The sequence below is a fragment of the Onychomys torridus genome, chromosome 9 (assembly GCF_903995425.1).
Source record: "Onychomys torridus chromosome 9, mOncTor1.1, whole genome shotgun sequence".
Taxonomy (NCBI): domain Eukaryota; kingdom Metazoa; phylum Chordata; class Mammalia; order Rodentia; family Cricetidae; genus Onychomys; species Onychomys torridus.
Window position 1 is genome coordinate 6143258 of NC_050451.1, and position 27002 is coordinate 6170259.

At 47.9% G+C, this 27002-nt stretch overlaps 1 protein-coding gene across 1 annotated transcript in view; it reads left to right on the forward strand.

Annotated features, from left to right (window-relative positions):
• The first annotated feature begins 484 nt into the window (after positions 1–484).
• Tmem273 (transmembrane protein 273) overlaps positions 485–27002 on the forward strand; it is a 36100-nt gene continuing 9582 nt past the window's right edge. The window contains exons 1-5 of the mRNA XM_036199280.1: positions 485–545; positions 3239–3304; positions 23570–23623; positions 24493–24624; positions 25931–25961. Coding sequence (XP_036055173.1) covers positions 485–545; positions 3239–3304; positions 23570–23623; positions 24493–24624; positions 25931–25961 — 344 coding nt within the window. The remainder of the gene's footprint in view (positions 546–3238; positions 3305–23569; positions 23624–24492; positions 24625–25930; positions 25962–27002) is intronic.

A 27002-nucleotide genomic window follows, 5' to 3' on the forward strand; every position in this document is an offset into this window, starting at 1 on the left:
GAAATCTGATATGTCATGTTTTCATCATCATTTGACTCCAGCTGCTTTTGACTTTGGAGTCACTTAAAAACATTTTTAAATTTCCAAATCTGCTGAACTTTAGCTGCTCATTACTACCACAGCCATGACTGAGTTGTACTGTGCTAAGAAAAATGACCTGTATGTCACACATCATCTGACATTTCTAGTATTTACCTTGTAGCTCATGTATGGCCATTTTGGGTAGTTAGAGGTGAATGTGACCTGGATGCTTCTAGTCACTAGGTAATGAGCTCTAAGTCAATCAACCACCCACCCATGCTTCAGTTCTTCCCCATCTGTACTTTAGCAAAGTTATAGCTCATAACACTAGCAGCTTGACGATCCTCCCAGCTTGCACTGAAGGCACATGGGGCAGGGCTCAGGCGCATGAGGAGGACAGGAGGCTTCCTGACGTTACAAGAGTTGAAGGAGAAGCAGCAGTTTGGGTGCAGGGAAAAGCATCATGGCTGCTGAAGATGGACCCTCTCTGCTGACTCTCTATGAGGTGACCTCTCTAGCCTCAGGTAAGTTCTAGCCCATTCCTGCCTGTTGGACCCTGGGTGAGTTGGGCCAGGATTTGATTCCTTCATTAAGTAGTTGTGATGATGAGCCCACGCTGTGTAGGGCACCAGGTAAGGTTCTGCCCTCTGCCCTCACACACTCACCACCTAGTGCAGTAGGAGCCACCAGGACACCTGTGACAGCCACAGCCACAGGTTATTCATGACAGGCATGTACCATAGGGCATCTGCTTGTGCTGGGGGCAGCATGCCACACCAGAAGGGCAAAGGCTCCATGGCTGGAGGCATCAGGCAGTCACTGCAGGCTCTAGCCTAGCAGATATCTTTGGGCTCTGCTCCGCCTTTTTCTCCAGTTCAGCAGCCAGCAGGCTTCAAGTCTTAGCTCAGGAAGAGAGCGCAGGTGAGCATCAGAAGCCGCTTCCCTACCTGGTTACTACAGACAGGCCAGGTCCTGGGAGGAGGAGCAGGCATCAGGCTGGTGCCTGTGTTAGCTTGCCGTGTGGAAACACTTGGAGATTGGTTGCCAATACTGGAAAATGTTTACGTCAACAGAGAATTACTTGATCCATCTTGGTGCTGGGTCTCCTGGAACTGGTGGTTGTGAGCCACCCTGTGGGTGCTGGGAACTGAACCTGGGTCCTATGTGTGGGTAGTTAGTGCTCTTAACCACCAAGCCATCATTCAAGCTCCTATGTTTTTATAGCAGTAGGTAAAGTATTTTTCCTATACATCATTATAAGAAGGATTGTTTTTAGGTTCATATGTGTTTAGAGAAACAAGTGTGAGTATTTAACTGTGTGGTGCTGGAATCAAACCCAGGGCCTTGGCCTTGGGCATGCCAGGCAAATGCTCTACCACTGAGCTTTATACTCAATTCTCCTCCTCTTCCTCCTCTTCCTCCTCCTCCTCCTCCTCCTCCTTCTTTTGATTTTTTTTTTTTTTTGAGACAGGGTTTCTCTGTATAGTTTTGGTACCTGTCCTGGATCTCACTCTGTAGACCAGGCTGGCCTCGAACTCACAGAGATCCACCTGCCTCTGCCTCCCAAGTGCTGGGATTAAAGGCGTACGCCACCAGCACCTGGCTTCATACTCAATTCTTGTTCTTTATTTTTATTTTTGAGGTAGAGTCTCACCATGGAGCCCAAGATGGCCTGAAACTTTCTAACCTTTGTTAGCATCACATTGGACTATGTATTGAGACCACACAAATATGTTAGTATGTGTGGAGATAGGTGGATAGAACCTTTTTAAGAGACTAAAGTGCTGCAAAAAGGTGCATTGCTCGTGATGTGACCTCCTTTTCTTTCATGTCCAGAAGGAGCAAAAGTGACCATGCCCAAGGATCTAATGGACATCTGTCCACCATGGTCGTCTGACCACCACTGTTTAGATGTCTGGGTCTCTGACAGTTATCAAAGGCAGACAGGATGGTGGCACGGGCTGCTGGCTGAGTGGTTCAAGCCCAGCCCTCACACACACTACCTCTGTGTAGACTGTGGTGGGGGTTCTTCCTCTGTCAGAGTCTGGTCAGGATTAATAGTCAACACAGGAGGCTGTGATGGCTCCAGGACCTGTTGTGTCCTCAGAGAGCACCAGGCACAGGAGGAAGTGCTGATGTAGGGGCCGCCCCTTGGAGGTTTGACAGGGGAGCCCAATGGATGGTTCCTGTTCTGCCAGCTCAGTTGAAGGCTCCACACTTGTCATTGTGAGGATTTAGCATTTAAAAAGCAACATTGCTTACTCACTGAACTTGGAGTCTCAAGTCAGCTAGCTGAGCCAGAGAGGCAGTCAGACTTGAGCTCTGGGAACTTGGATGGGAAGCCCAGCACTCACTTCCATCAGTGCAGACGTGTATGGCACACGAGCTGCAGAGATGTCACCATGTGGGTGACAATTAGGAGCAGGAATCAGGGACTTTCTTTCCTACTCCTGCCTTGCAGACAGCTGAACATCCTTCAAAGCATGTGGTGGCGATCCTGCTCTCTGCTATATGGTAAGGAACACACATTCTTCTTCATCACAGGTTCCTTTTCAAAACCATTTTAACACCCGTGTTTCAATGCTGCTGACTCACTTAATACTTATCTGCTGTCGTGTGAGCATCAGAAACTGTAACTCACCTGGGCCCGGTTGCACACATCTGTAAGCACAGCATAAAAAAAGACCTCAATGGCTGATCAAGAATGTAGGTCTAACCTGGGCTACACAATGAGCTATCTCTGGGGAAAAAAAACCGAAGAGGAGTCAAGATGTAGTCCGGAGCTAATCTTCGTCTACCCCAGGTCCTGGGTTTGATTCTAACAGCACAAGAAAACTGCAACAACGCCAGTCATTCTGAGAGGGGAATAAAAGGCCGGCCCAGCCTCAGAAGCAATGCTGTGACTACAGAGTCAGGGTTGAAGAGGGGCTTGCAATGACGGACACTACTGTTCAGGGTCTGACTTTCTGTACAGAGAACTTATGGTGACCGATTCAGCATCCAGCGTGGACCCTCACCAGCATATACTAACTCCCTCCCATCCACCCTACCAGGCAGGGGCAAATAACAGGGACTTCCCTTACCCCTGCCTGCAAAGGGCCAAGAGGAACCCACAGCCTCTGGCTGCGCCTGTAGCTTCCTTCCTTTTAAGTCACGTGGGGCTTGGCTCCCATCCCTGGAGCCGGGGGTCATGAGGCTCACTTGTAAGATCTTCCAGGAGCCAGGACAGAACACCACTATGACTCTAGGGTCCCAGTACTGACAGTCCTCCTCCTCCTCTTGGGTAAGTGAAGGCAGGTGGTGGAAGGGGGTGGGTGGGTGTTACCTTTGCTAGCGTGGGAGCCTCGTGAGCACAAATTGTAGACTGAACAGCTTCGGCTTCATGTCCGAATCATGACACATCCCTCAGGATAGATCGATTTGCTAGCTTGGGTGGGATTGTGAGCATTGTCTCCGGTTCATTTCAGATGCTACTTCCAAACAAATGTTGGCTGAGCTGAGAGAGGAAGTGGGGGTCGTGTGGAGGGAGAGCACCAGGCTATCTAAGAACAATCTGCTTCGACCGTGGCTTTGTTCATTACAAACTGGGATATGCTTCTGACACTCTGAGTTTCAGTTTCTGACCTAATGAAATAGAAGATAATAATGTTCACTTCATAGGCTCTCAAGAGAATTGAGTTAAACTTAAGTGACCCAAATCAAGATAAGTGCATAACAGAGATAAGCAGGTGCCGCTGCCCCATGCCGGGTGACTGTGTGTGGAGTGGACCCGGGAGCATCTTTATTTTTAGAAATCATCTTTATTGCTAAGCCCTGAAAGGTAGACGGAAGGAGAGAGGCAGGGGTAAAGTGGTCCCAACAGGAAAGAAAAACAAAAACAAAACAAAACAAAACAAAAAAACCTAGAGAAGCATAGAGAGGAGGAAATAGGAGAACTGGAGAAAAGTGCACCAAAACTGTTAGAGAACTATGCAGAGATATGGGTGGCAGTGACAGGGAGACTTTCAAACTACATGTCAACTGCTATTTCTTTGGAAGGCAGCTGTGCTCACGTCCACCAGCACACCACTGTTGTTTCTTTGGAAAGACAGCAGCTTATGCTTCAAGATGCCTTGTCCAGAAAACTAAACAAAACTGAAAGCCAAACAGACCGATCCTGACAGTCTCCTGACTCTGGAGGTATAGCCTGAATCCTGAACATAGACAGAAAGATTCCCACAGCTGCCCTCCACGTGTGCCTGTGCCAGGCAGGGGCAGCACAGACCTGGGTCTCAGGAACTAGCATGTCAAGACAGACATGTGGATGTGGGTCCCTGACATGTGGAACCAGCAAGCAGTAAGAAGAGTGCTCAGGACAGCGAAACTCGCTATTCCTGCCAAGCAAAGGGCCAGAAGCCAGCAGAATCTCTAATTTCTGCTTTGGGCCAACAGAAATACAGATTAGTCTGTTCCAGGGAACTGGGGAGGGGAGTGTGAATTTAAGAATACCAATGGATAAAGTAAAATTATACAAACAGGCAATTCGTTGAAGAATTCAGACTATAAGCTTTGGAGATGCTCAGGCTGACAAACTCTAAAAGAGATAATAGCATGTGGCATGTTTTGGTGCTTTTGGAGTGCTAAGGACTGGCTAATGTTTATGCTGCCTCAGTCAGCCCCACAGACGTATGGAAAGCCACCTTGGGTACTGGATCTCTGGGTGCCTTTGTACACTCCGTTACCCAGACATCCCACCCTTTAGTGCTTTCGTGTAAAGGTGAGGTCTTGCTCTGACCTCTGGGGTCATGTGGCTGGGTTTACAACCAATGAGAGAGGAGAACAGAAAATTTTTAATGTGAGGACTGTGAGGTTAGTACTAGACTTTGAGAATGTCACTCTTGGCTCTATGATCTTTGCCTTCCCTCTTCCCAGTCTCCTCATCTGTCAGTTGTGGCTAATGATCCATCTTGCTTCCCAGGGCTGTTGAGAGAATTAACCCCTGCCACCTTCTGTTCTCTTAGCGCAGTGTCTGATTTGTGATGTACACTCAGAATCAGGCATTGGGGGCACTTAATGATTCACCTTCACAGAGGCATTTGGGAGGGAAAAGAAGCGGTTCACAACCTTTGACCCAGGAATTCCAGGTCAAAGCTTCCCAGAGCATTTAACAGGATGTCGCTCCACACAGAGGGGTCTCAGTGAAGGGACTACCCAGTCAGATCGGTCAGCTCTATGTCCGCTGGGGAATTGTCTTGGTTGTTGATGATATGTGAGGGGCTCACTGTAGGTGGGGCCACCCCTGAGCAGGTGGTCTGGGTTACATCAGCTGACCAAGCACTAGGTAGAAGCTAACCAACAAGCAGCTTGTTAGTAAACTGGAACATTGCCTAAGAAACATTTTAAACTCACCTTATTTAAATGGACTGCATTATGCCAGAGGAATATCTGAAATGTATTTGTGTGTGTGCCTTGATGCAAAGGTCTAGTTTTATTTTTCTGTGTATAATAGAAGCACTCATAATATTTGATTTGGAGTCTTTAATTTACAGCCTCTCTGCAGTGCTGTTTCCTTTCAGTCCGAATTTAATAGGCAAGTGAACTGCCTGTTCTGGGCCACGGTTCTGGATCTGTCTACATTTGAATACTGTCACGCTGGTTTAATAAATAGCTTATGGTTCTTTGTCAGTAAGCTTACTTGTCAGGAAGGTTGCACAGTTAATTGCTGTCAGAATCTCCTGGACTCTGAGAGCTCCTTCCTCTTCCCCTGGAACGTTTCCTCAAGAGCATGGTGAAGCTCACTTCCTGAGAGCTAATCCCATGTGGTGCTTCCCTAAGACCCGCCCAGTGAGCCTCATTCACCTCTCAAGTAGAGTCCAAAAGGGGCTTTTCCTGAAGTCATGCCCACTGGGACAGATGAGGAAAAAGAAGCACGCAGTGATAGAGTAGCCTCTCAGAGGCCATAGAGCACAAGAGTGGCAGAGCTCGGATTCCAAATGGGACATTTGGATACCTCAAAGCTATACAGCAAAGCGTCTCTCGGCTCAGAATGGAAAGGGTGTCACCATGAAAGCATTCTCGTGGTTTTAAACTGCCTTGTTCAAATTTCCATTTCAAACTTAAAGAAAAGCATGAACAATAAGGAGTATGCATATACTCAGAGGGATTGACTGTTGAGAACAGTTCACTCCAATTTCTTTGTTTGTATTTCTTTCTGTGTGTTTTAGTCCATAAGCCATTTGAGGCCAGACGGTATAATATCAAGGATTCTCCTGAATCCCTAAATGCTTCCGTGTGTGTTTCCCAAGACTAGAGACAGGCTCAGCAGTGTGGACGGGGCTAGAGGGACATCACATGACCTGATACCACAAGTGATCACACCTGCAGGCTCTGAAAGAGTCATCTTGAAGAGCACGGGGCGGGAGGGGGGGAGTGGGGGGGGAAGGGGTTAGAGAGGGGATGGAGACTAGACACAGTGCATGTCTGTGGCAGGAAGTGGGGCTGGCCTTCTGCCATGCAGCAGGGTGACTGCAATCAGCAGCAATCTGTAGAGTATTTCAGAATAGCTAGGAGAGTGTCGAGTTGCCAGTACGGGGGCCTGAGAAGAAGGAATGAAATTCCCAGTTTTCCCTATCTGACCTTTGCTCATTGTATGTGTGTGTTGAATCATTGTGCTGTACACTATAAATACATGCAAACATAATGTGTCAATTGAAAATGAAGATTGAATCCATTCCCTTTCATAACTATAATACAGTTACCAGCCTTAGGAGCTACCGCACTAATAAAATAATCATCTGTGAATCACATTTCAATATTTCCCACAATGGTTTTTACCAGCTTGCTGTGGGGCAGGTGCTGCCTGAGGTAACCATACACGTTAGCCTTCTGTAGGCTGGGGTATGCATGGCCTTGGTGTTCATCCCAGTGGTGTTTGAAGTACACAGCTTCCTGTCGAGCCCCACCCTGCCATAGCAATCCTCAGTTTGGGGTTGCCTGATACTCCCTAATGCTTACACTCGGGTGATACATTTTTCTACTAAAAAGCAACATGGCCAGTGCTGTTACTTTCTGCTTTGTGGATGGAGGCACAGATTGCTTGAGAAAGGCTGAAGCCCTGTTGACCTTATGATAAAAGACTCAAAACTAGGTCTTAGACTGTGGTCATCAAAGCTTCTTCTTCTTTTTATTCTTTTTTGGTTTTTCGAGACAGGGTTTCTCCGTGTAGCTTTGTACCTTTCCTGGAACTCACCCTGTAGCCCAGGCTGGCCTCGAACTCACAGAGATCCGCCTGCCTCTGCCTCCCGAGTGCTGGGATTAAAGGCGTGTGCCACCACCACCTGGCCAAAGCTTCTTAAATACCAGATGACCAATATGCTTAAGTTATGCTAAAATATTGCTCTAAGAGTAACCATTGGTAACATCTAGTAAAAGTCCTCGGCATTTTATTCAAGGTCCGTGTCTTCTGACAGTGCTGTGGTAAGAATGCTCCCATGGACTTGAATTTCAGCAGAAATATCAGCCATCTGTCTTTGTTTTAATGGTGTTGGAGCATCTGCAGAATTCTATGTATTATTATAATCATGAGAATAAAAGGAATACAATATCACTTTAATTACGTTCCAGGGCCTAAAACATCCTTCGCTGAAGGAGCCAGAGTTATTGAAAGAGAGAGGCTTTTTTCCCCCCACTGCCTTAATTTATAATGAAAAGATGGCAGAGGCCGGGGTAAAGAGAATTAAATTCGTTTTTATCTTACAGAGTCAAAGTCATCACTTTATTCCTTGGCTCTCAGTCCCTGAGATCTTTGTAGGAATCTTTCCTGACAGCTTTTCCCCTGTTCCGGTTTCTTGCCAAGACAATGCTTTAGATTCTGCGGTGAGGAGGCATGTGTGAGAAAGAATCGGTGTGTTCCTTCTCCTTTGCTGCTGGCCAGCCATCTGGGCCTTTAAGCCAGTGTGTGGGTGGGGAGGGAAGAGCCTGGGACGCGTGGGCGGGGCCAGTTTCTGCACAGAGCAAGACAGCAGGCTCTGTCCCCTTTTCTAATCGAGTTACTCCCCAGCTTCAGACTTTGCTTTGTGCTTGGTTGCTGGGTTTTACTGTCGACTTTTAGGTGTTCTTTGAATCATCTAGATGTCTGAGTGCCATCTGTCAATCTGTGGCTGCAGAATGTATTGAATATTGTAAAGACTTATTATTTTTTTTAATTTTTAAATTAAAAACTTGAGACAGAGTCTCACTATGTGAGTCCTGGCTGGCCTGGAACCCACTATGTAGACTAGGATAGTCTCAAACTTGTATAGAGATGGATTTGCCTCTGTCTTTCAGGTACTCGGAGCAAAGGCAGAGCCATATCTGGCTTTATTTTTATTTTTTTTATTTATGTATTTCTGTGTATATCTACATGTGTGTATGCCACATGTGTGTTTGTGCTTGCAGAAGGGGGCATCAGATCCCTTGGGGCTGGAGTGACAGGATGTTGCAAGCCACATGACATGAGTGCTTGGAACCAGTCTGGAGTCCTCTGGAAGTGCAGCAGGAGGTCTTAACCACTGTAACTCTCTCTCCAGCCTGAATGTATCTCATGTCAGTGAAGTTTAACTTACTGGGTTACTTCTCTTTGACAGGCTCTTCTTTTGATATGAGGCATGAGAAGTTTTCAAGATTTTTGTCCAGAGTCTTGTATAGTTTCATTAAAATCTCTTTTGTGTCTGTGAGTGTTTCCTATGTTTGTGTATACATGTATATGTGCATGTGTGTGCAGGTGTGCAAGTCATATGTATGAACATGGAAAGGCCACTGTCAATGTCAGGTGTCTTTCTCTAGTACCTTCCATTTTCTTTTTTGGCATAGGGTCTCTTATTGAATCTGAAACTCACCAATTCAACTAGACTCGCTGGCCAGTGAGCTCCATGTAGACCCCTGTCTCTGCTTCCCCAGCTCTGGAGTTACAGTTATGTATCATTGTGCCAGCTTTTGATGTGGTTGTTGGGGGGGTCTGAATTCAGGTCCTCATGCCTGCATACAAACACTTTATACACTATTCCATCAACCCAGCCCACTATGACACGTTTTGAGCTCTGTGTGTGTGTGTGTGTGTGTGCGCGCGCGCGCTAAAAACTTATGTTTAGATGTATGATATTTTATTTGTTATTGTATTTTGTTGTTATTGCTTTTTGACCTACAGGTCTCTGATCACTTAAACATAGTTGGCTGAAAAAAAAAAAAAAAAAAGAACTATTCATCTTCCATCGACCTGAATCCATGGCTTTGTCAAAAAGCAGATGGCTGTATGTGTGGAAACAATTTTGGTTCTCCTTCGTTGATACATGTCTGTCTCTTTGCCATGGGAGCAGTCTCAAGTCCCGAGCTACAGAATGTCTCTGGTGTATACAGCAGCCCCTGAACACTTATTCTTTTTCTTCTTCAAAGTAATTCTAGCCGCATGAATCTGAAAAAGCCTTTGGATGTTCAGAGGAAAACTTACTGTGCTCTTTGATATGATCAGCATAAAGGTGTGGAGCAATTGTGAGAAATAGGACATTGTTATGATGAATGTATCTTCTAGGAGCTCAGTGTGTCTTCACTTGTTAATATTCTGGATTCCTCTCCTCACTGCTGTTTGTTTTGGTACATGAATGACTACATATGATTAGACAAACTTCTAAGTGTTTTTGAGTGATTATGAATGGTAGGGCCTTTCAAGTCTTCCCTTCTTTGCATAGTTGAATGTAAAGAAGCCCTGCTGTTTGTGTGTGTGTGAATCTGAGTCCCACTACCTTGTTGAACCCACTTATTCTAGGAGTTGTTGTTTGAGGACAGGATCCCCCATTCCCAGCAATGTGGCAGTTACTGCCTATTCTTATCTTGCTGGCCTGGCTAGGACTTCTAGTGCTGCATTGAAAAGAAGTAGTGACAGCAGATCCCTGCATTGTTCCTGACCCAAGTGGGATGGTGCCTTGTTTCTCACCGTTTCGAGCAGTGGTTCTCACCCTTCTGAATGCTACAACCCCTTTACCTTTCAAATAGTTCTCCATGGTGTGGCGGCCCCCAACTATATAAACTTACATTACTTCATTGCTACCTCATAACTGTAATTTTGCTATGTTTATGAATCATAATGTAAATGTCTGATACTCAGGATATCTGATATGCGATTCCTGTGGGGGTCATGACCCACAGGCCGAGAACCGCTGATGAAGAGTCGTGTCAGCTGAAAGTAACTTTGCAGATGGTCTCTGTGACATTGAAGAAGTTTCCCTCCATCTCTTTTTGGTTTTTCGAGACAGGGTTCCTCTGTGTAGTTTTGGAGCCTGTCCAGGATCTCACTCTGTAAACCAGGATGGCCTCAAACTCACAGAAGTCTGTCTGGCTCTGCCTCCCGAGTGCTGGGATTAAAGGTGTGTGCCACTACCGCCCAGCTCTGTCTCTGGTTTTAAGAGGTTTGTTCATGGAGAAGCATAGTATCAGAGAATGTGGCCAAATGTATTTACTGCATTGCACACATGGTCATGTGACTCTTCTGTCTCCTGTGGGTATGGCAGATGGCACTGACATATTGAATCAGTCTATGTCCTAGAAAACTCCATGTAGCCATGGTGTTTAATGTATACACCGACTGAATCCTTGATAACAGGCAGGGGTTTGGTAACCATGCTCCTGATTTTCCCTGCACTGTTGTGTTGTCTTTGTCTGGATTTAATACTAAGGTGAGACTGACTTCAAAACATGGATGGAGGCATTCCTTTCTCTTCCATTTTCAGGAAAGAATTATAAAGAATTGCTGTTAATTCTTTAAATTCTTGCTATGCTTATCTCATGAAAGAGTATGAATCTACATGTTCCTTTGAGGGAATTTACAAAATAAGTTCAATTTCCTTAATAAGTCTTAAGGCTATTTAGGACATATAGTTCATGATGAGTGAATTTTGGTGGTTTGTAAGTTTTGAGAAAGTGGCAAATTTTGGTCCATAGAGCATTTAATAACATTTTCTTTTCATTGTTGTTATTGTTAATTATTGTTATTGTCCGTTATGGCCATCAGCAGCATTTGTGGTGTCTCAGGCTCCGGAATGATCGTCTTTATTTATCCCTTTCTTTGGTAACTGTTGTTTTCGAGTTTCCTTTGTCACTCTTGTCCAACTTTTTCAATTGGATCATATTTTCAAAGAAATAGTTCTCTGTTTCACTGATTTTTGCTGCGGCGTTTCTGTTTTCAATTCCACTGATTTCTGATCATGATCCTGTCACTTACCTCGCTCTGCTTGCTTTGAGCAGATGTAGCTGTGTGTCTTCGAGTGCCTTGAAGTGGCAGGTTATGGACTAGTGCCCACTATGCCACTCTTCTTAGTTTCTGGCTGATTCTCTCCCTCCATCTTGCTGGCCTTCTTTTTCTCCCTGCTGGGTCTCAGTATGCAGCTCAGGTTGTTCTCAAAGTTGTGATGCAGGCTGGCCTCAAACTCAAAGTCCTCCCATCTTAGCCTGAAAACTGGAATTATAGGAATGTGCTGCCATGCCTGGATGAGAAATGGCTCTTCTTGGCATTCTTATTCGTGTGCTTCTTGGTGTTTCTGGGCTACTGGGTGAATTGTTTACTTTCCTTAACTCTGTGACCTAATGTCCACAAAAGCAACGTAGGAGAGAAAGGGTTTATTTTGGCTAGTGATTTGCTAGGATAGTGCCCATCACGGCAGGATCCATGGTTGTGGGAGCATGTGGCTGACGAGGCAGCAGAGAGAGATACCACTCTCATCTGCTATCCCTCTTTCAGTCTGGGCTCCCAACCCATGGCCCTTCATCTTCAGTTAGCCTTCTGTGGGAACATCATCACAGACACACGCACTGGGCATCTTCCAGGACGTTTTAAGCTCTGCCAAACTGACCGTGAAGATGCCCATCACTGCAGCTGCACTGGTGTCTGGTCTGAGAGACAGTGCCAGAAGAAATCCAAGGGAATCTTCGAGTCCCTGGGCAGCCTGCCTTCTCTCCACCTTTCAGATTTCACCTGCATTTGTTTTAAAATATGGTACACAGGGATTTTAGCTCTTTTTCGTGTGAGGAACTGGAATAAGTGAGCACATTCCATTTCCCCAGACTCAGGAGTGCGCTGAGTTTCAAAGCCCGTGGAGAATGGCTGATTTGGAGTGATACTATCCTGGAAAGTGTTGGTGCTACCAGATATCCATCAGATATACACCCTTGATCCCAGGGGATCCCAAAGGGGAAGAAATGCCCTACATGAGGGAAAATGGCTGAGAGACAGAAAGCAGGCTGAATAATTAGTCAGCTTTCTCACCAGCTCCTAAATTAAACTATTTGTGCAGCTGGGTGTTGGTGGCGCACGCCTTTAATCCCAGCACTCAGGAGGCAGAGGCAGGTGGATTTCTGTGAGTTTGAGGCCAGCCTGGGCTACAGGGTGAGTTCCAGGAAAGGCGAAAAGCTACACAGAGAAACCCTGTCTCAAAAAACCGAAAACAAACAAACAAAACAAAAAGCCTATCTGTGCTTCCTCCTAATTATCTACCTCATTTATCTACCAGAATTGCTTCAACTGATCTTTCTATTAAATTTGATTCCATTAGAGTCTCGGCAAGGAAAGCTGGGTTTGCTCCCTCCTTTGTCCTGCATGGAGTCCAGCTGCACCCACCCAAGACTGGCTAGAGCTATGCAGAGCCACCAGGGCCAAGGCTGCCCCTCCCCCCAGGCCCAGTTGCACTCCTCATTCACGCTTCCCACAAGAATTAGTGCAAGACCAAGGCTGAGTGTGTGTCTGAGCAGCTGTCACAGCGGATGGTCAGTCAAGGGCTAGCCCCACCGGAGGATAATGTTGGCAGGACAGGCACAACGTTGCTTGGCGGCAGCCACAGGCAGCTAAAACAGACTTAGGAAGGCTCTGGAGAGACTCAGTAAAGAGTCTTGAGCTATCCTAGGGCATTGGACATGAGGGATTCCTGTGACACTGGCACACCCTGACTGCTGAGCAATGTGTGATCCTGGAAGATAGGTCAACTCCTAATGATGACCCACTCCCCATGCTAGTGTGAGATATTCACAGAGCTGGGCTGACCCAGGTTCAAACCTAAGTTCACTCCTATGCAGGCATATGAACCTGAACAGTTTGTGTCTCTTCCTGGGATTACAATCAACCAGAGAGAACTCTGTTCTATGCCCCCAGATACTGTGGACACACGTACATGAACATAAACACACACACACACACGCACACGCACACGCACACGCACACGCACACGCACACGCACATGCACATGCACACACACACATGCACATACAATGCAAAGGTGCTTTCTCTTCTTGATCTTGCTGGGACATATTTGCAAAGTTTGGGGCTTCAGTCAGCACTCGGTTGTGGGGAAGAGCATGTGTGGGTTTGGGAGAACCCAAATAAAAGCAAAGGCATGTGTTAAGACAGATGAAAACTCAGAATAGTGCCCTGGAGGTGAGAGAGGGAAGGGGAGGTTGCTTTTCTTTCCAGCCACCAGCAGACCAGATACCCAGAGGGCAGGGTCTCCTCTCCCCAAGAGATGGGATTGGAATGTGATTTAATGACACCCAGAAGTCTAGGGGAAAGCCAAGCTTGGGTAAGGGACTCTGTTAGGGATCTGTCAGCAGTCAGCCCCATCTCCAGTCCCGAGGTTCTGGGGATTCCAAGCAACTGGGACCAAGCCTGGCTTCTCCTTGCTCTGCCCATGCCGCCTCTGGAAGAGTTACAGCAAAACTTCTCTCTTCAGAAGGGGACTGTGGGTTTCTGAGTGAAGGGGTGTGGTGAGGCAGACACAGCAAAGTGACTTGACTTATAGCTTAAATATTTACATATGTGACACACCCTGAGATCTGCAAACATCAGGAGCTGCCTTTAAAAAGATACCTAGCACAAGATGCCCAGTGCTTAGCAGGGCCCACTCAATAGCCTCTTTGGGTAAATAGAGGCAGATGGGTAGCTGGCAGCCTCACCCTGGGACTCCTATGTGATGCTGCTTTCTCTGCAATGTCGTGGCCCCTTCTCATGGGCCAGGCCAGCTGTCATCATCCCACAGGTCTACTGCCTGGGCATGTGCTTCCCTCAGCAGGTCCCTCAGGACTCTAGGCAAAGCTTCCCAAGGCTGAAGAGTACAGTATGAATATTGCATGAATAATAATAACCCCACCACTTAGCGGTTATGCAGCGCTTTCCTCTTTCCTGATACTTTACCATCATTAATTAGTTATTCTGCACTGAGCCTGCCTCCCTGCTCACTGCCAAGACAGCCCCACAAAGGCAGATCTGAACCGAAGCTCCAAGATGGGCTTGCAGACCTTTCTCCATTCATAAACTGGTCCCCTTTGCCCTTGCTGGGAGGTCCGTCCTTCCAGTCTGAGCACCCCCTTGAGAGCCTCTCCGTCTCACACCAGGAAAGAAGAAGACACTGTCTAAGTGGGTAGCATGTTTACAGGTGCAAAGACAGCTGTTGCCTGCCTCTCGCTCAGGGCACACACAGCCAGGTGATTCACGCAGCCACACTACCAGTGGTGCTGAGCTCAGCACACCACCATACTCAGCCCAAATTCACTGACAGAGTGATGGGGGGCAGAATGGGAATCCCTGGTTCTGTGTATCCTCCATGTACCCCTCTGTACCTGAGTCACAGGGAGGCTTTTAGGCACTCACTAATGGGTTTGGAGATGTAACAAACCTTCTCCCTAGTGAGTGTGGGCCTGCTGAGAGGCAGAATCCCTTGGAGGGCATTGCCTGCCTTGCTAACATCCACGAGGCTCCCTTTCCTCCAGTGTCTATCCCCTCGCTCCAGACTTGCAGCCACTTCCATGCTAGGTGTGGTTTGGTGTGTGTCTTTTCCTTCTGGTAAGAATAAACCCAGACCCACCCAGGACTCCCCAGTTTTGCAAAAGTTCTCATTCAGTCCCAAGCCAGCTCCCACCTCCAGCCCCTCCATTAGTCTGAGAAGATATTGATTGCTTTGGCTTCTGGAAGCTGAGTGTTTGGATCCCAGTGTGTGAATCTTTAAGAATTAATTAGCCAAGATTGCTCAGGAAAACAATATGGGCCCAAGTTTTGATGCTGTCTGGTCACCCACTGTTATCATTCCCCTCTTAATTATGGTGCTATTTCTGGAAGGTTGGAGGCACCTGCTCATGTTTCATGGCCTCCCTTGGCCTCCTCATTGGTTTGGTGGCCTCCTATGGCTTCCTGCTTCTCACTCCTGCCCAGGGCATCTGTGTCCTAGCTGAACAAAACATGGGCAAGACCATGCCCTCTGGCCCTCAGGCCCTATGGACAACTTAGTAACAAGGATCATCAAAGTGACCTGTGGGACTGTCCCCATGCATGTTTGAGGACACTCAAGACAGCCTTTATGTCAGTGCTCTGGGAGCTCTGCCCCATCGAACCACCTCTTTGGTTCTTACACTCTCGGTCCCTTCTCAAGCCTCCTGGCCCGCATCCCTGCCTCCTCCTCTTCCGCCCTTGTCACCTCTCCCACCCTATTCACGGGCTCCCATTAGCCCTCCTGACTTTAATTAAACTCTAAGCTTGTAGAAGTGTCCCAGCACCCCAGCAGGGTTGAGTGTCCCCTTGGCCCTCTTTGCTGCTGGCCAATCACTGTGGGACCAAATATATGGACAGAGAGTTCCTGTGTACGACCATACCCACTCACTGCCCATCTTCCTGGGTCTCACGTCCAAGGGCTTGGCTAGGTGTGTGGATCAAGAGATTGCTCTGAGTCACTGGGGTAGGGCTCCCTGGGTCCCAGTGGGCAGCCATTGTGCCTGTAGCCCTCTCTTGCTATCTCTCTTCTCTACCGTGTTTTCTCTTGCTCTGATCTATACAGATCTATCTCTAATCTTGGTCCTTTCAGAGAAAGACTAGGGCATAAAGAGCCTGCAGAGGATGTGGGGATATCCTGTTTACTTAGTTTGTCTGCTAAGGTCTGGCTGTGATGAGAGAGAGGGTGACCCAGGGAAAACTGCTTCTGGTGGTTTGAGGGCGCCTGAGGTTTCTGAAAGTTATGCCATCCCAGAAAGTTCTAGACCTCAATGGAAGCCACACAGAAAGTGGGAGGGAAAAGACCATATAACCAAGGCCAGACACCATGTCCCCAGTGTTCTACTGGGACAAAGGCTGAGACATACCACATAATGGCAGACATGTGTCTCTGTCGGACTCATTCAAACAGCCCTGTGGAGGGCTCAAAGGGACCGAGCTGCTGGCCTTGCTTTTCTTAGATGCCCACTTGCTCAGGAGTGGCCAGTTGGGAAGGAGCTGCTGCCACGCTCACACCACCCAAACAGGCTGACGTCAAAAGCGTGCTTTGTGCTCTGCTCTGACTCCCAAGCTCAGGGAGGAAAGCTGTGTCTCTGGCAAGCACTTCTTATATACCAGGGTCTTATGTCCCCATTTTCCCAGGAGAAAAGCAAGGCTCAGGAACAAACAGTGGCGTGAAGCCCAGCTGGATTGCCCCTTTGATTTTTGCATCCTCAGGGTCCTTTCTGAGCCTCTTTCAACTGCTACACAGTTCCAGCCATGTGCCAGCATGCCCTGGGCTTCTGAGGACTCAGCCCACTGCGGAAGGTGGAGGGGTTCTTGGTAGCTGTTCCCAGGCTCAGAGTCACTCGTGCAATGCTATTTGCTCATTTGTCTCTGTGGCTGAACTCAACTTTGCTTTTTACAAACTTGATCTTATCACTTCAAGACTTCAAACTCCTTCTGGGTTCACATCGAGTAGCTTTGGAGAGATGACTCGGTCAGCTCAGGACTTGGCCTTCTTCTGTTGTTCTCTGACAACTAGGATAGGAATCCAAGTTCCAAGGGGTTTCAGCTATCATCCTGGCCCTGGGAAAATAGCTCCTCTTGTCTTATTGGTACCACTGGTACAGAGCAAGTCACAAGGGGAGAGGTCTGAGGAGGATGCAGGAGCGAGCCTGGACCAACAGAGCCAATAGGAGACTTCCAGAGGACTTCTAGAGGTGACTTCTGTGCTAATTCTTAGAGGTGATGAGAAACATCAGGACAAGAGAAAGCACTGTGCCAAGGCCCCAGCATCTGTAAAGGCCCAGGGTGTAAGAGCTTGCTCTGCTGGCATGCTCTCACCAGGTTTATCTGCAGCTATCCTAAGTAGTTCCCCACTTCAGCCTGTGTTCTCCATTCCCACCTTACTTCACAGCATGTTTTTCCTTGATATATCAGGGCTATCCCCTAAGTCAGTGATCAGTATGGTTTGCAAGGCCGTCCTGGAGTCAGTCTTCCCCCAACAAGAATCATGTAAAGTAGCTCCCCAGATGAACAGCAAGATGTTACTAGCAGACAAGGGACCAAGGATGGTGGCAGACATTTATTCTAGTCTCCTTGGTCACTCTTTGGCAGCTCATGATCTCCTCAGGGCACTTTGGATTGGCCTGCTACTGGTTTCTTGTTTGTTTGTGGACTCTTTAATGACAGGGTGGATGCTGGTCCTGACATTTGAGGTCCATTTCCTCTAGCTGGGAATGTCGGAATTCATGAGCTCTAAAGTTAGGACCCACCGCCCACCCTACAATGTTTAAGTACCAAGATGAATGTGGCCAAGCATCAGTTGACAAACACTTAGGGCATCCGCCTCTATTTTTAGCTCAGATACTTATAGAATGACACATGGTGACTAGCCCACAACTGGGAATCACACACCCTGATTCTGCCCAAATAAGGTGGCAGGGAATGTTAGTCCCCGGTGAGGGTGGACCCAACAGGTGGACAGCACAAAGAAGCCTGGATGCCAGGGATGGGCTTTCAGCGGGTCAGATTCCAACAGAGATGGGCAAGTCCAAACTATGCCTTGGGCTCACTCTTCCTGGCTCTCCTGAGGCAGCCCCATCCTCTTCTGCTTGAGGAGAGAGAGGCTAAGCCATTCGGTAGAGCCATTTACTCTTGTCTCCTCTCCCTTTTCAGTGCTGACAATGAGATGTGGGACTGCATGCATGCTAAGAAAGTACTCTATCACCCGCTTACCTACACCCTTAGCTCAAGAGCCATTTACTCTTGCAGTATTGGGAGCCGCCTTCAGAGCAGGCCCTGGGCTGGAGGGCTGCAGAGAGAGACACTGTTCTGTTCATGCCCTCATCAAATTTATCTGAAGTTGCTTTGATAAGGGCAGAGCATCAAGCCCAATTGGGGTGTAGAGAGACCTGTAGATGACTTTCTAAACAGTCTTATTAAATAAGAAACACAGAGCCAAATACAGAGGTAAATAGCCAAAGAGATCAGAGAGTCATCATGACTACCTTATCTTACCACCTCACCACTGTCACTTCCCAGAGAGAGTTTCTTCCTGCCTGACTTATCTTTTTATTGCCTTTCTGTTCTGCCTTCTCATTGGCTCTAAACCCAACCATATGACTTCCTCATCACTGCCTGTTTATACAGACCTCCAGGTCTCTATGGTTGGTACTGAGATTAAAGGCGTGTGTCACCACACTTGGCTGTGCCCTTGACCACACAGGTGTGGGCTACCACCACCTGACTGCTATTCCTGGCTCACTATGACCTCTGATCTCCAGGCAAACTTTATTTATTAACATAAAAATAAAATCACATTTCAGCACAAATAAAATATCACCATAGAGACCACTGAGTGTCTTGATGTAAGTTCCTCTGAAAGAGAGCTCTTATATGCAGGATGCCACCTAACCAGTCTTGGAGGCTGTGTGGGACGCTTCTCTGGAAAGCCTCAGGGTCTTAGCAAGTCCATCTAGAAGGCAGAAGCAGAGGCTAGCTCATCCATTGTACCTAGCTCATCAGGGACAGTGCTGGGTCACTGTGTGTGTGTGTGTGTGTGTGTGTGTGTGTGTGTGTGTGTGTGTGTGTGACAGAGAGACAGAGAGAGAGAGAGAGAGAGAGAGAGAGAGAACTCAACCAGGCTCATGGGGCTAGTGGTAGCAGGTAACATTTGCCTGTCATGACATGACAGCAGTCATGACACATACATGCATCCAGGCCCAGCCCCTCTGGATTGCTTGAGAGTCTTAGAGCCTGTGTTCCAGTACTGTGCCCTGCCTCAGCATTGCAAGGACTCCTGCGGAGCATGTGGGCAGAAGCTTCTACTGGCTTTGCTTGTGCTTCCTCCTGGGGTCTCACATCCCAGTGCAGAGCAAGGCATCCTGCAGTCTTCTGGCTGTGCTGGAAGACAAGCCCTGCTAGGGCCATCCATCCTCCAGCTACTTTGCAGAGCCGGTGGCTTGCTGAGGGTCTACAGCCCAAGAGGGACTCCTCCAGCTCGTGACCGGAGCAAGAGGCAGGTCGCCTGGTGGATAGATCCTCACCCAGGGGCTCATTAGAGAGCAGGGTTAGACCTCCCAGTGAGACAGAGAAAGCAAAAGAGCTAGGGCAGATCAGGAGGATTTTTCTCCCTGAGGAGGGGAAAGGCTGCCGCCGAGTGGCCAGAGGGCTGGCTAGCAGGGATTATTGCTCCAGTGCACAGCTCCATCCACTAAATTTGTCTCCAGGAATGTATCCGCTCAGCAGCAATGCAGACCTAAGGGAAGAACTCCCCAAACTGGAAACCCCAGAAATGAATGGAAAGCCTTGAGGCTTAGAGGGATCTGAGCATAGTAGAGAGAGGATGGTGTCTCAGGAACTTGAAAAGGGCTGAGCTGACTACGAGGCATGGATTCCCACCTTGGGACCCAGCAGAAGTGTGGTGATATGTTGTGTCTCCCAATATATTGTATACCCTAGTAAACTTATCTGGGGTCAGAGAACAGAACAGCCACTAGATATAGAGGCCAGAAAATGGTAGCACACACCCCTTTAATCCTAGCATTCTGGAGGCTGAGATCCATCCAGATCTCCGTGAGTTCAAAGCCACACTTGGAAACAGCCAGACATGGTGACACACGCCTTTAATCCCAGGAAGTGATGGCAGGAAGCAGAAAGGTATTATAAGGCATGAGGACCAGGAACTAGAGCCTGTTAAGCTTTTAAGCTTTAAGCAGCAGTTCAGCTGAGATCCATTCAGATGAGGACACAGAGGCTTCCAGTTTGAGGAAACAGGATCAACTGAGGAATTGGCCAGGTGAGGTAGCTGTGGCTTGTTCTGCTTCTCTGATCTTCTAGCATTCACCCCAATACCTGGCTCCAGGTTTGATTTTATTAATAAGAGCTTCTAACAGAAGGAGCCCAGTGTTCAGGACAATGTGAACCGGGACAGTACTGCTGGCTAGGGTGAGAGTTGGAGAGAGCAGGACCAGGCTGCTGTCTGGGATGTCTTGTCAGGGCTTGGGGCTCTGACACTGGGGCTTCCCTCTTTGTCTCTTCACTCTTCCCCAGTGGTATGAGCCACCCTGTCACAGCCTCTGGATCCTGTGGCTGTGGCTATTGGCTCTGCATCTGGCTTTCTCAAGTGTGTCCTTATTTCCTTGTCAGTTTCATCTGAGGCTGGTGTAAAGTATCCATGACAAATGCTCCCGTTAAGAGCTATGGTCACCAAAGGGAAGATCCAAAGATGGAAAACAGGAAATTGATGATTGGGCAGCAAAAGCAGGCTGACCCCTAGAGGCCTGTCCTCCCTAGAAGATGCCCTCCCTGGCTCCTACCTTCTGTCTAGTACAGACAGAAAGAAGCCTCTCTGTCAGCAGAGGGTGTGGCTCAATGTGAACACGGCGCACAGTGGCTCTGAGGCCAGAGCATCTGCCTGAAATCCTCCTCTTATCCATAGTCCTTCAATACAGTTCTATGTCCTTCACAGGCCCACGAGTGGTTCAAGCTAGCAGGCTTAATTTAAGGAAATGTTAATGCAGTAGAGTTTATTGGGGGCTTCATCCATCAGAGAAAATCAATTTCATTATGTTCAGTGGTAAATGTGTGTGTGTGTGTGTAAGCTTGAGTTCTGTAGAAAATAGACCTCTGTCTGTCTCCAAAAGGAGCTGTGGTCAGAACAAGGCTGTGAGTTTTTGCTTCAGAATCCCCAGGCTTCATTCACCCATCAAGTGGGTGACATACAACTTCAAAACTAGGAACTGGGGAGAAGCTCTCTGGTCAAGATCACTCACTGCTCTTCCAGAGGACCCGAGTTGAGTGCTCAGCATTCAAGCCAGGTGACTCATAAATGCCTGTATCCCCAGCTCTAGGGGATCTGACACCTTCTACTGGACTCCTTAGCCATGTGCCCTTACACATGCATGGGTCCCCACACGGACACAAACTTATACAAGCAATTAAAAGTGAAGCCAATCTTTCAAAATAAATCCTGGTCTGTTATGATGAACAGAGAACTGAACAGAGAACACCATTGTCCTTCCTGTAGATCTGGCTTAATACCCTGTGCTGAGTGTCACTGAGGGTAGTCAGTGGTCATGGGTGAACGGAAAAGGTCTTTGCTGATTGGGGAAGCAGACTCTCTGTCCCTTCCACCCATAGGGAGTTGGGGCTCAGGAGTCAATTTCCTGGGAGCTCATCTGGGAAGGGCCTACACCACCTGTTCTTGACCATGGGAGACCCATTGAGGTGCATAAGCTGAGGCTGAGGCCTGCTTGGCTATTGGCCTGGGTGGTATGGAATTATGTTCCCCATTGTAGTTGATTTATCCTCTGGAGTTTCAATCATCTGCAGTCTAACATAATCTGAAAAGCTTAATGGGAAAATTCCTGAAATGAACACTTCATACATTCTAAATAACTTTTTATGGTATATCATCATGATCATCATACTTTATTATTGGCTATTGTTGCAAATATTTTTTTATATCTAAGTATATATGTAGGAGAGAAGGTGTATGTAGTGTTTGGGACTGTGTGGTTTTAGGTGCCCATGGGGAGTCTTAGACTATATTTCCTACAGATATGGTACATGGCTTCTAGGCTCCCGGGGCAGCCCTGCCACTTTCTACTTTGCTTGGTCTTTGGGCACATTTTTAAGTCCTCAGTATTTATGGCTCCCCATTCATCAAATGGTGATGAGCACAGGGCCCATGTCACAGAGTGATTGTTGTATTAAATATATGACCAACTGGACTGTACACATCTGTCTCAGAATAAGTGACTGAGGATTGACCACCTTCTCCAAAGCCCACAGTCTTATGTAGCCTGTTTGTGAGACCACCATTTTGCTACTGAATGGGGTCTCCAGGTCATGGCAGGAATTGCCAGACTCATGAGGCATCCCTGCATGGTGGCCTTACTTTACCATCTCTATCATTAATTCATTCATTCCTTGACATCTGTTGATACTTCCTACACGTCGGATGCTGTGTCAAGTGCTGGACACCCCTGTGCAGACAGTGGGAGATCACCATTCCAATAACTAGCTGAGAAGGTACTGGCATGGTACCCAATGTACAGCATCAGTGTGTAAATGTTGAGTTAGTAGTGACTTAGTTGGTTAGGTTGAGGAAGCACAGGGCTGTTGAGGTCCCAGAAGGGGCAGCTCACTTAGGTGTGGGGAGCCAGGGAAGAAATAACATAGAGCAGAGTGGGGAGCAGCAGGGACCAGACAGAGGGAGAGGCCCAATGGCAAGAGACGCCTGGGTAGACTGCAAGGGTGGTGAGAGTGACCAGGATGTAAGCTGGGGTCAGCATAGGGGTCTCAGAAACCACTCACAACAATGTGCTGAGCCCAGCAGTATCTTATTCCTCAACTGGGCTTTGGGGAAAGCTTGAGCCTCTCAGTAAGGCCCTGAGACCCTGTGGCAGCCAGAAACCCACTGAGTTCTTAAGGGTGGTAGTCAAGAGGAAACAGGTGAAGACGAATCATTTGCCAACAATCTCCCAGCTGGAGCTCTGTCCTCTGTTCTCACCAGTGGTGGGCTCCTTTTTTGTCATTTTTAGTGTGTGTGATGTATACATGAGTGTGTGTGTGTGTGTGTGTGTGTGTGTGTGTGTGTGTGTGTGTGTTGCAGTGTGCACATATGCACTTGTGTATATTTATGTGAAGGCCAGAGGAGGACATTGGGTACCTTGTTCTGTCACTCTTTGCCTGCTTCCTTGTGACAGGGTGCCTTAGTTAGGGTTAGAAGAGACACCATGACCAGGGCAACTCTTATAAAGGAAAATATTCTATTGGGCCTAGTTTACAGTTTCAGAGGTTGAGTTCATTATCATCATGGTAGGACATGGTAGCATGTAGCAGACGTGGTACTAGAGAAGGAGCTGAGAGTTTTACATCTTTATCCTCAGGCCAAAGGAAGTGAACTATGACTGGGCATAGCTTGAGCGTAGGAGACCTCAAGAACCACCCCCACAGTGACATACTTCCTTCAACAAGGCCACCTTTACTTCAACAAGGCCACACCTAAAAGTACCATCCCCTTTGAGGACCATTTTCTTTCAAACCACCACACAGGGTTTCTTACTGAACCTAGAGCTGTGCTGGTAGCCAGTAAGCCCCAATAGCCATTCTGTCTCTGACCTACTACTGCAACACTGTGGGTACAGGCGTATGTGTGATCATGCCTCCCCTTCCTTTTAAAATGTAGGTGATGGGGATTGAATTTGGGTTCTCATGCTTGTGTAGCAATTGCCCTCACACTGAGGGACCCCCCCCCCAACCCCTTGCTGTGGGTTTCTAACAAGGCTTGGGATTCTTTCTTTGCAGGTGTCGGAGGAGCTCAAGTGCTGGCAATGGACAAGTCTGCTGGGACTGCGATCGGTAGGTGGCCTCCCTGCTTGTTACGTATGCAGAGTCAGGGTGAGACCCTACAAAGGATGCAGGTAGATGCTGGTGTTCGTTCTTTCTAGCCAGTACACATCTTGCCCACAGGCTCACTTAGTGGCTGAAATGCTTTAATCTGGGGACCCAAGCCATCAGGCCACCTCTGTGTGTTGATTGTCTCTGATCAGCATCCTCAGCTCCCCCAATGCCTTGTCCTGTATCTATGGGTCTTCTACTCTGCTGTTCTCCCTGGTCCTCACCCACTCATCAATCCCCTTTCCACAGTGCCTGTCCTCCCCACAGAGAGGCTTGCCTTTACTAACAAGGAGCAATCCACACATCATCTCCTCTAAGAAGGCCCTCAGCCCCAGGGCTCCCACACCAGTCCAGATCACCTGTCATGTGGCCTTAGTGTGAGCCCTTTGCCTGACTTTCTCAGCAGACTCAAGGCTCCTTTAAGACAATGCAGGTTCTTCCCCATTAGCTTTCAGGCTCACCACATAGCAACAATTTTCATATCCATGATGGATGAGTCTATGAGTGAATTCAGGGGTAAGTGAGATAGGATGGCAGGAAGCCAGAGGAGCAAGCTGCCTACCTCCAGAGCTCGGGTGGCCAGGTCCTGCTGAACTTGAATGACCCTTGAAGATGGGAACAGTTCTAAGAGCTGAAGAGATCAGGGATGAGGCTCTGGGAATAGGGGAAGGGCTGGGAACAAAGAGTAGAAAACAAGGCTAGCACAGCAGGTTGACATTGGGATGTTAAGGTCCTGGAACAGAACATGAGCTTGAACTTCATGTAGAGCCATGGAAGGCCCCTGGAGGCTGGCACCTGAATCTTGAGTTCAGTTCTTCCCTGTGCTTCAGATTTCAAATATGCCATCATTGGTACGGCCTTGGGAGTAGCCATATCTGCAGGTTTCCTTGCCCTGAAGATCTGGATGATCCGGAGACATTTGTCTGATAATGACTCTGCAGACCTGAAGAACACACCCCAGGGTAAGGTACCCATGACAAACAGAACCTGCACTGCTCTGCAGAAGAAAGGACTGTTGGTCTTTTGTGTTACTGTGACAAAATACCTGAGGCAACCAACTTAAAGAGAAGAAGGGTTTTGGGCTCACAGTTTGGGATTTTGGTTCATGCTCTATTAGTCTTCTTGGTTTGAGGCTTGTGGTGATATGGCATACCATGAGTGTGTGTAGGGGGAAGCTGGCTCCTCTCAGAGAGAAGACACTGGGAATCTACAATTCCCCTCAAGGACATCCCCCCCCCCCTCAAGATCTAAGGTCTCCCAGTAGGTTCTACCTTTTAAAGGTTGTCCCGCTTCCCAATAGCACCGTGGGCTGGGGAATAAGCCTTTAACACTCTAGATCAGAGCTATAACAGATGGTGCCCCGTGAAGCCACTTAATGTGAAACATTAGGAGAAACTCCATGGCAGAGTCAGAGCAAACCCACAAGCCCACAGCCCAGGACTCCCACAGAGAGTAAATGGGGCATCTCCATGTTTACCTTCCCGCTGTGTCTCCTCTCTGTCATCATGCGCTTCTCTAGTCAGTCCCTCTTGGTGTTCTGGGAATTAAGCTTTCTGGAGAAAGAGGTGAAGAGCTGAAGTTAGTTTCAAGCAGGACTTCTGGTTTCTCGTCCAATGAATATGATCAGATAAAATTTAGGAGACCCTGAAGTGGTTCTGAGCTCATCTGGTTGATGGGCAAGTTATACCCAGGGCAGGGCACAGTGGTTGCCTGTGATCCAGATGTGGATGGGCTCATGTGAGTCTGACCCTGACACATGTAGATGATGGTCATGCAATTTTCTGTCGGGTGATTCTGAGGACAAGGAGGAAGGAGACTGTCTTCTTTTTGAAAATATAACATGACTTGTAGAGATACATGGGTAGGGTGGTGTGGCTGTAAAGGAACTTCTGGAAATGGGCATCACTGGTCACAAACATTGGCTTGGCTTTGATTTTGTTTCCCTGACTGCCTCTCCATCCTCCAGTCCCTGATGTTCACTCTCCTGAGAATGTCAGCTCCTTTAGGAGATTCAGGCTGCAAGCAGAGGGGATGTGGGCCCTGGGCAGTATGGGGAACACTCGGTCACACCTGTGTACCAGCCAAGGGGCTCAGGAACCAGGCATGGACAGGGAGGTCCCAACAGCACTAAGATGTGCCCTGAACCACTTCCCAGTGAGTGACCCACCCTAGAGCTCCTCCACTGGGCTGACCTTGACCCCCAACATATGCCAGCTGGGCAGAGGAATCACAGGCCCTCCTTGCTAATGCTCTATTCTCTCTGTTTAGACACCATCTTGCAGAAGAAGAGAAGCCCCAGGTAAGGTCAGTGGGTATCATCCGCACCCCCAACCCCTGGCCCCACCTCAGCTAGTCAGTCACCAGAGAGGACTGAAATGTACCTTACAGGTCCTGCCTGCCACTCTTCCCTTCTTTGGACCAGCAGGAGCCATGAGAATAGTGGCCACAGGGTACAGTAGCCAAAGGGGCCCAGACTTGTCTTTGCACAGCTTAGGTTAGATTCTTCTCCAACACTCGCTCAGACCCTTCCATGCATGGGACTTAGAACAAAGTCCGCAGCTCTTCCATGACCAGAGTCTCCCAGGTTGAATCCACCCACTAATATCCAGCAGCTTTGCTTTTCTGCATGGAACCCGTGTCTTCTTTGGTCAGCCTGTCCCAGGACCTTGGCACGCATGACAAGATATAACAGAGATGCTCTTTGCTGAGATGGTTGCAAGCCTTGCATTTCATTTCCTTTACACCTCTGCGTCAGTGCTACCATTTGATTTTAGACAGCCTGCTTTAAATAGGAGCACCCCACTGTGCCCTTCTCTTTCTTTTCCGTGTGTGCGTGTGGATGTGTTTGTGTGTGCCAGGCTTGTACACACCCATGTGCTCACATGTGGATACCAGAAGCTGATGCTGGGTATCTTCCTCAACCATTTTCCCACCTTAATTTTTGAGATGAGGTCTCTCACTGAGCCCAGAGCGTGTTGATTTGGTTAGGTTGGCTGCAACAAGGTGCAGGGATCCCCTTGTGGCCCCCTCCCCAGTGCTGGGTCACAGGTGTGTGCCCGGCTTTTGCATGAGTGCTGGGGATCAGACAGCTCTTCATACTTGCTTCAAGAACTTACTGACTGAGCCATCTCCCCAGCCCTGACTATTTTTCTCTACACCTCCTCTCCACAGATGCATGACAATCATGTCATTAAATTCTGTGTCTTTTTCTCTTTTGTTTCTCTCTCTAAAATGTAACCTCCATGAGAGCAGGTCTTTCTTTTCATCTCTGTAGTTCCATCAGATAGCCCAGTGCCTAGAAAAGAGCGTGAGCCTGTGTCTGTGATGAGAGGATGGATGG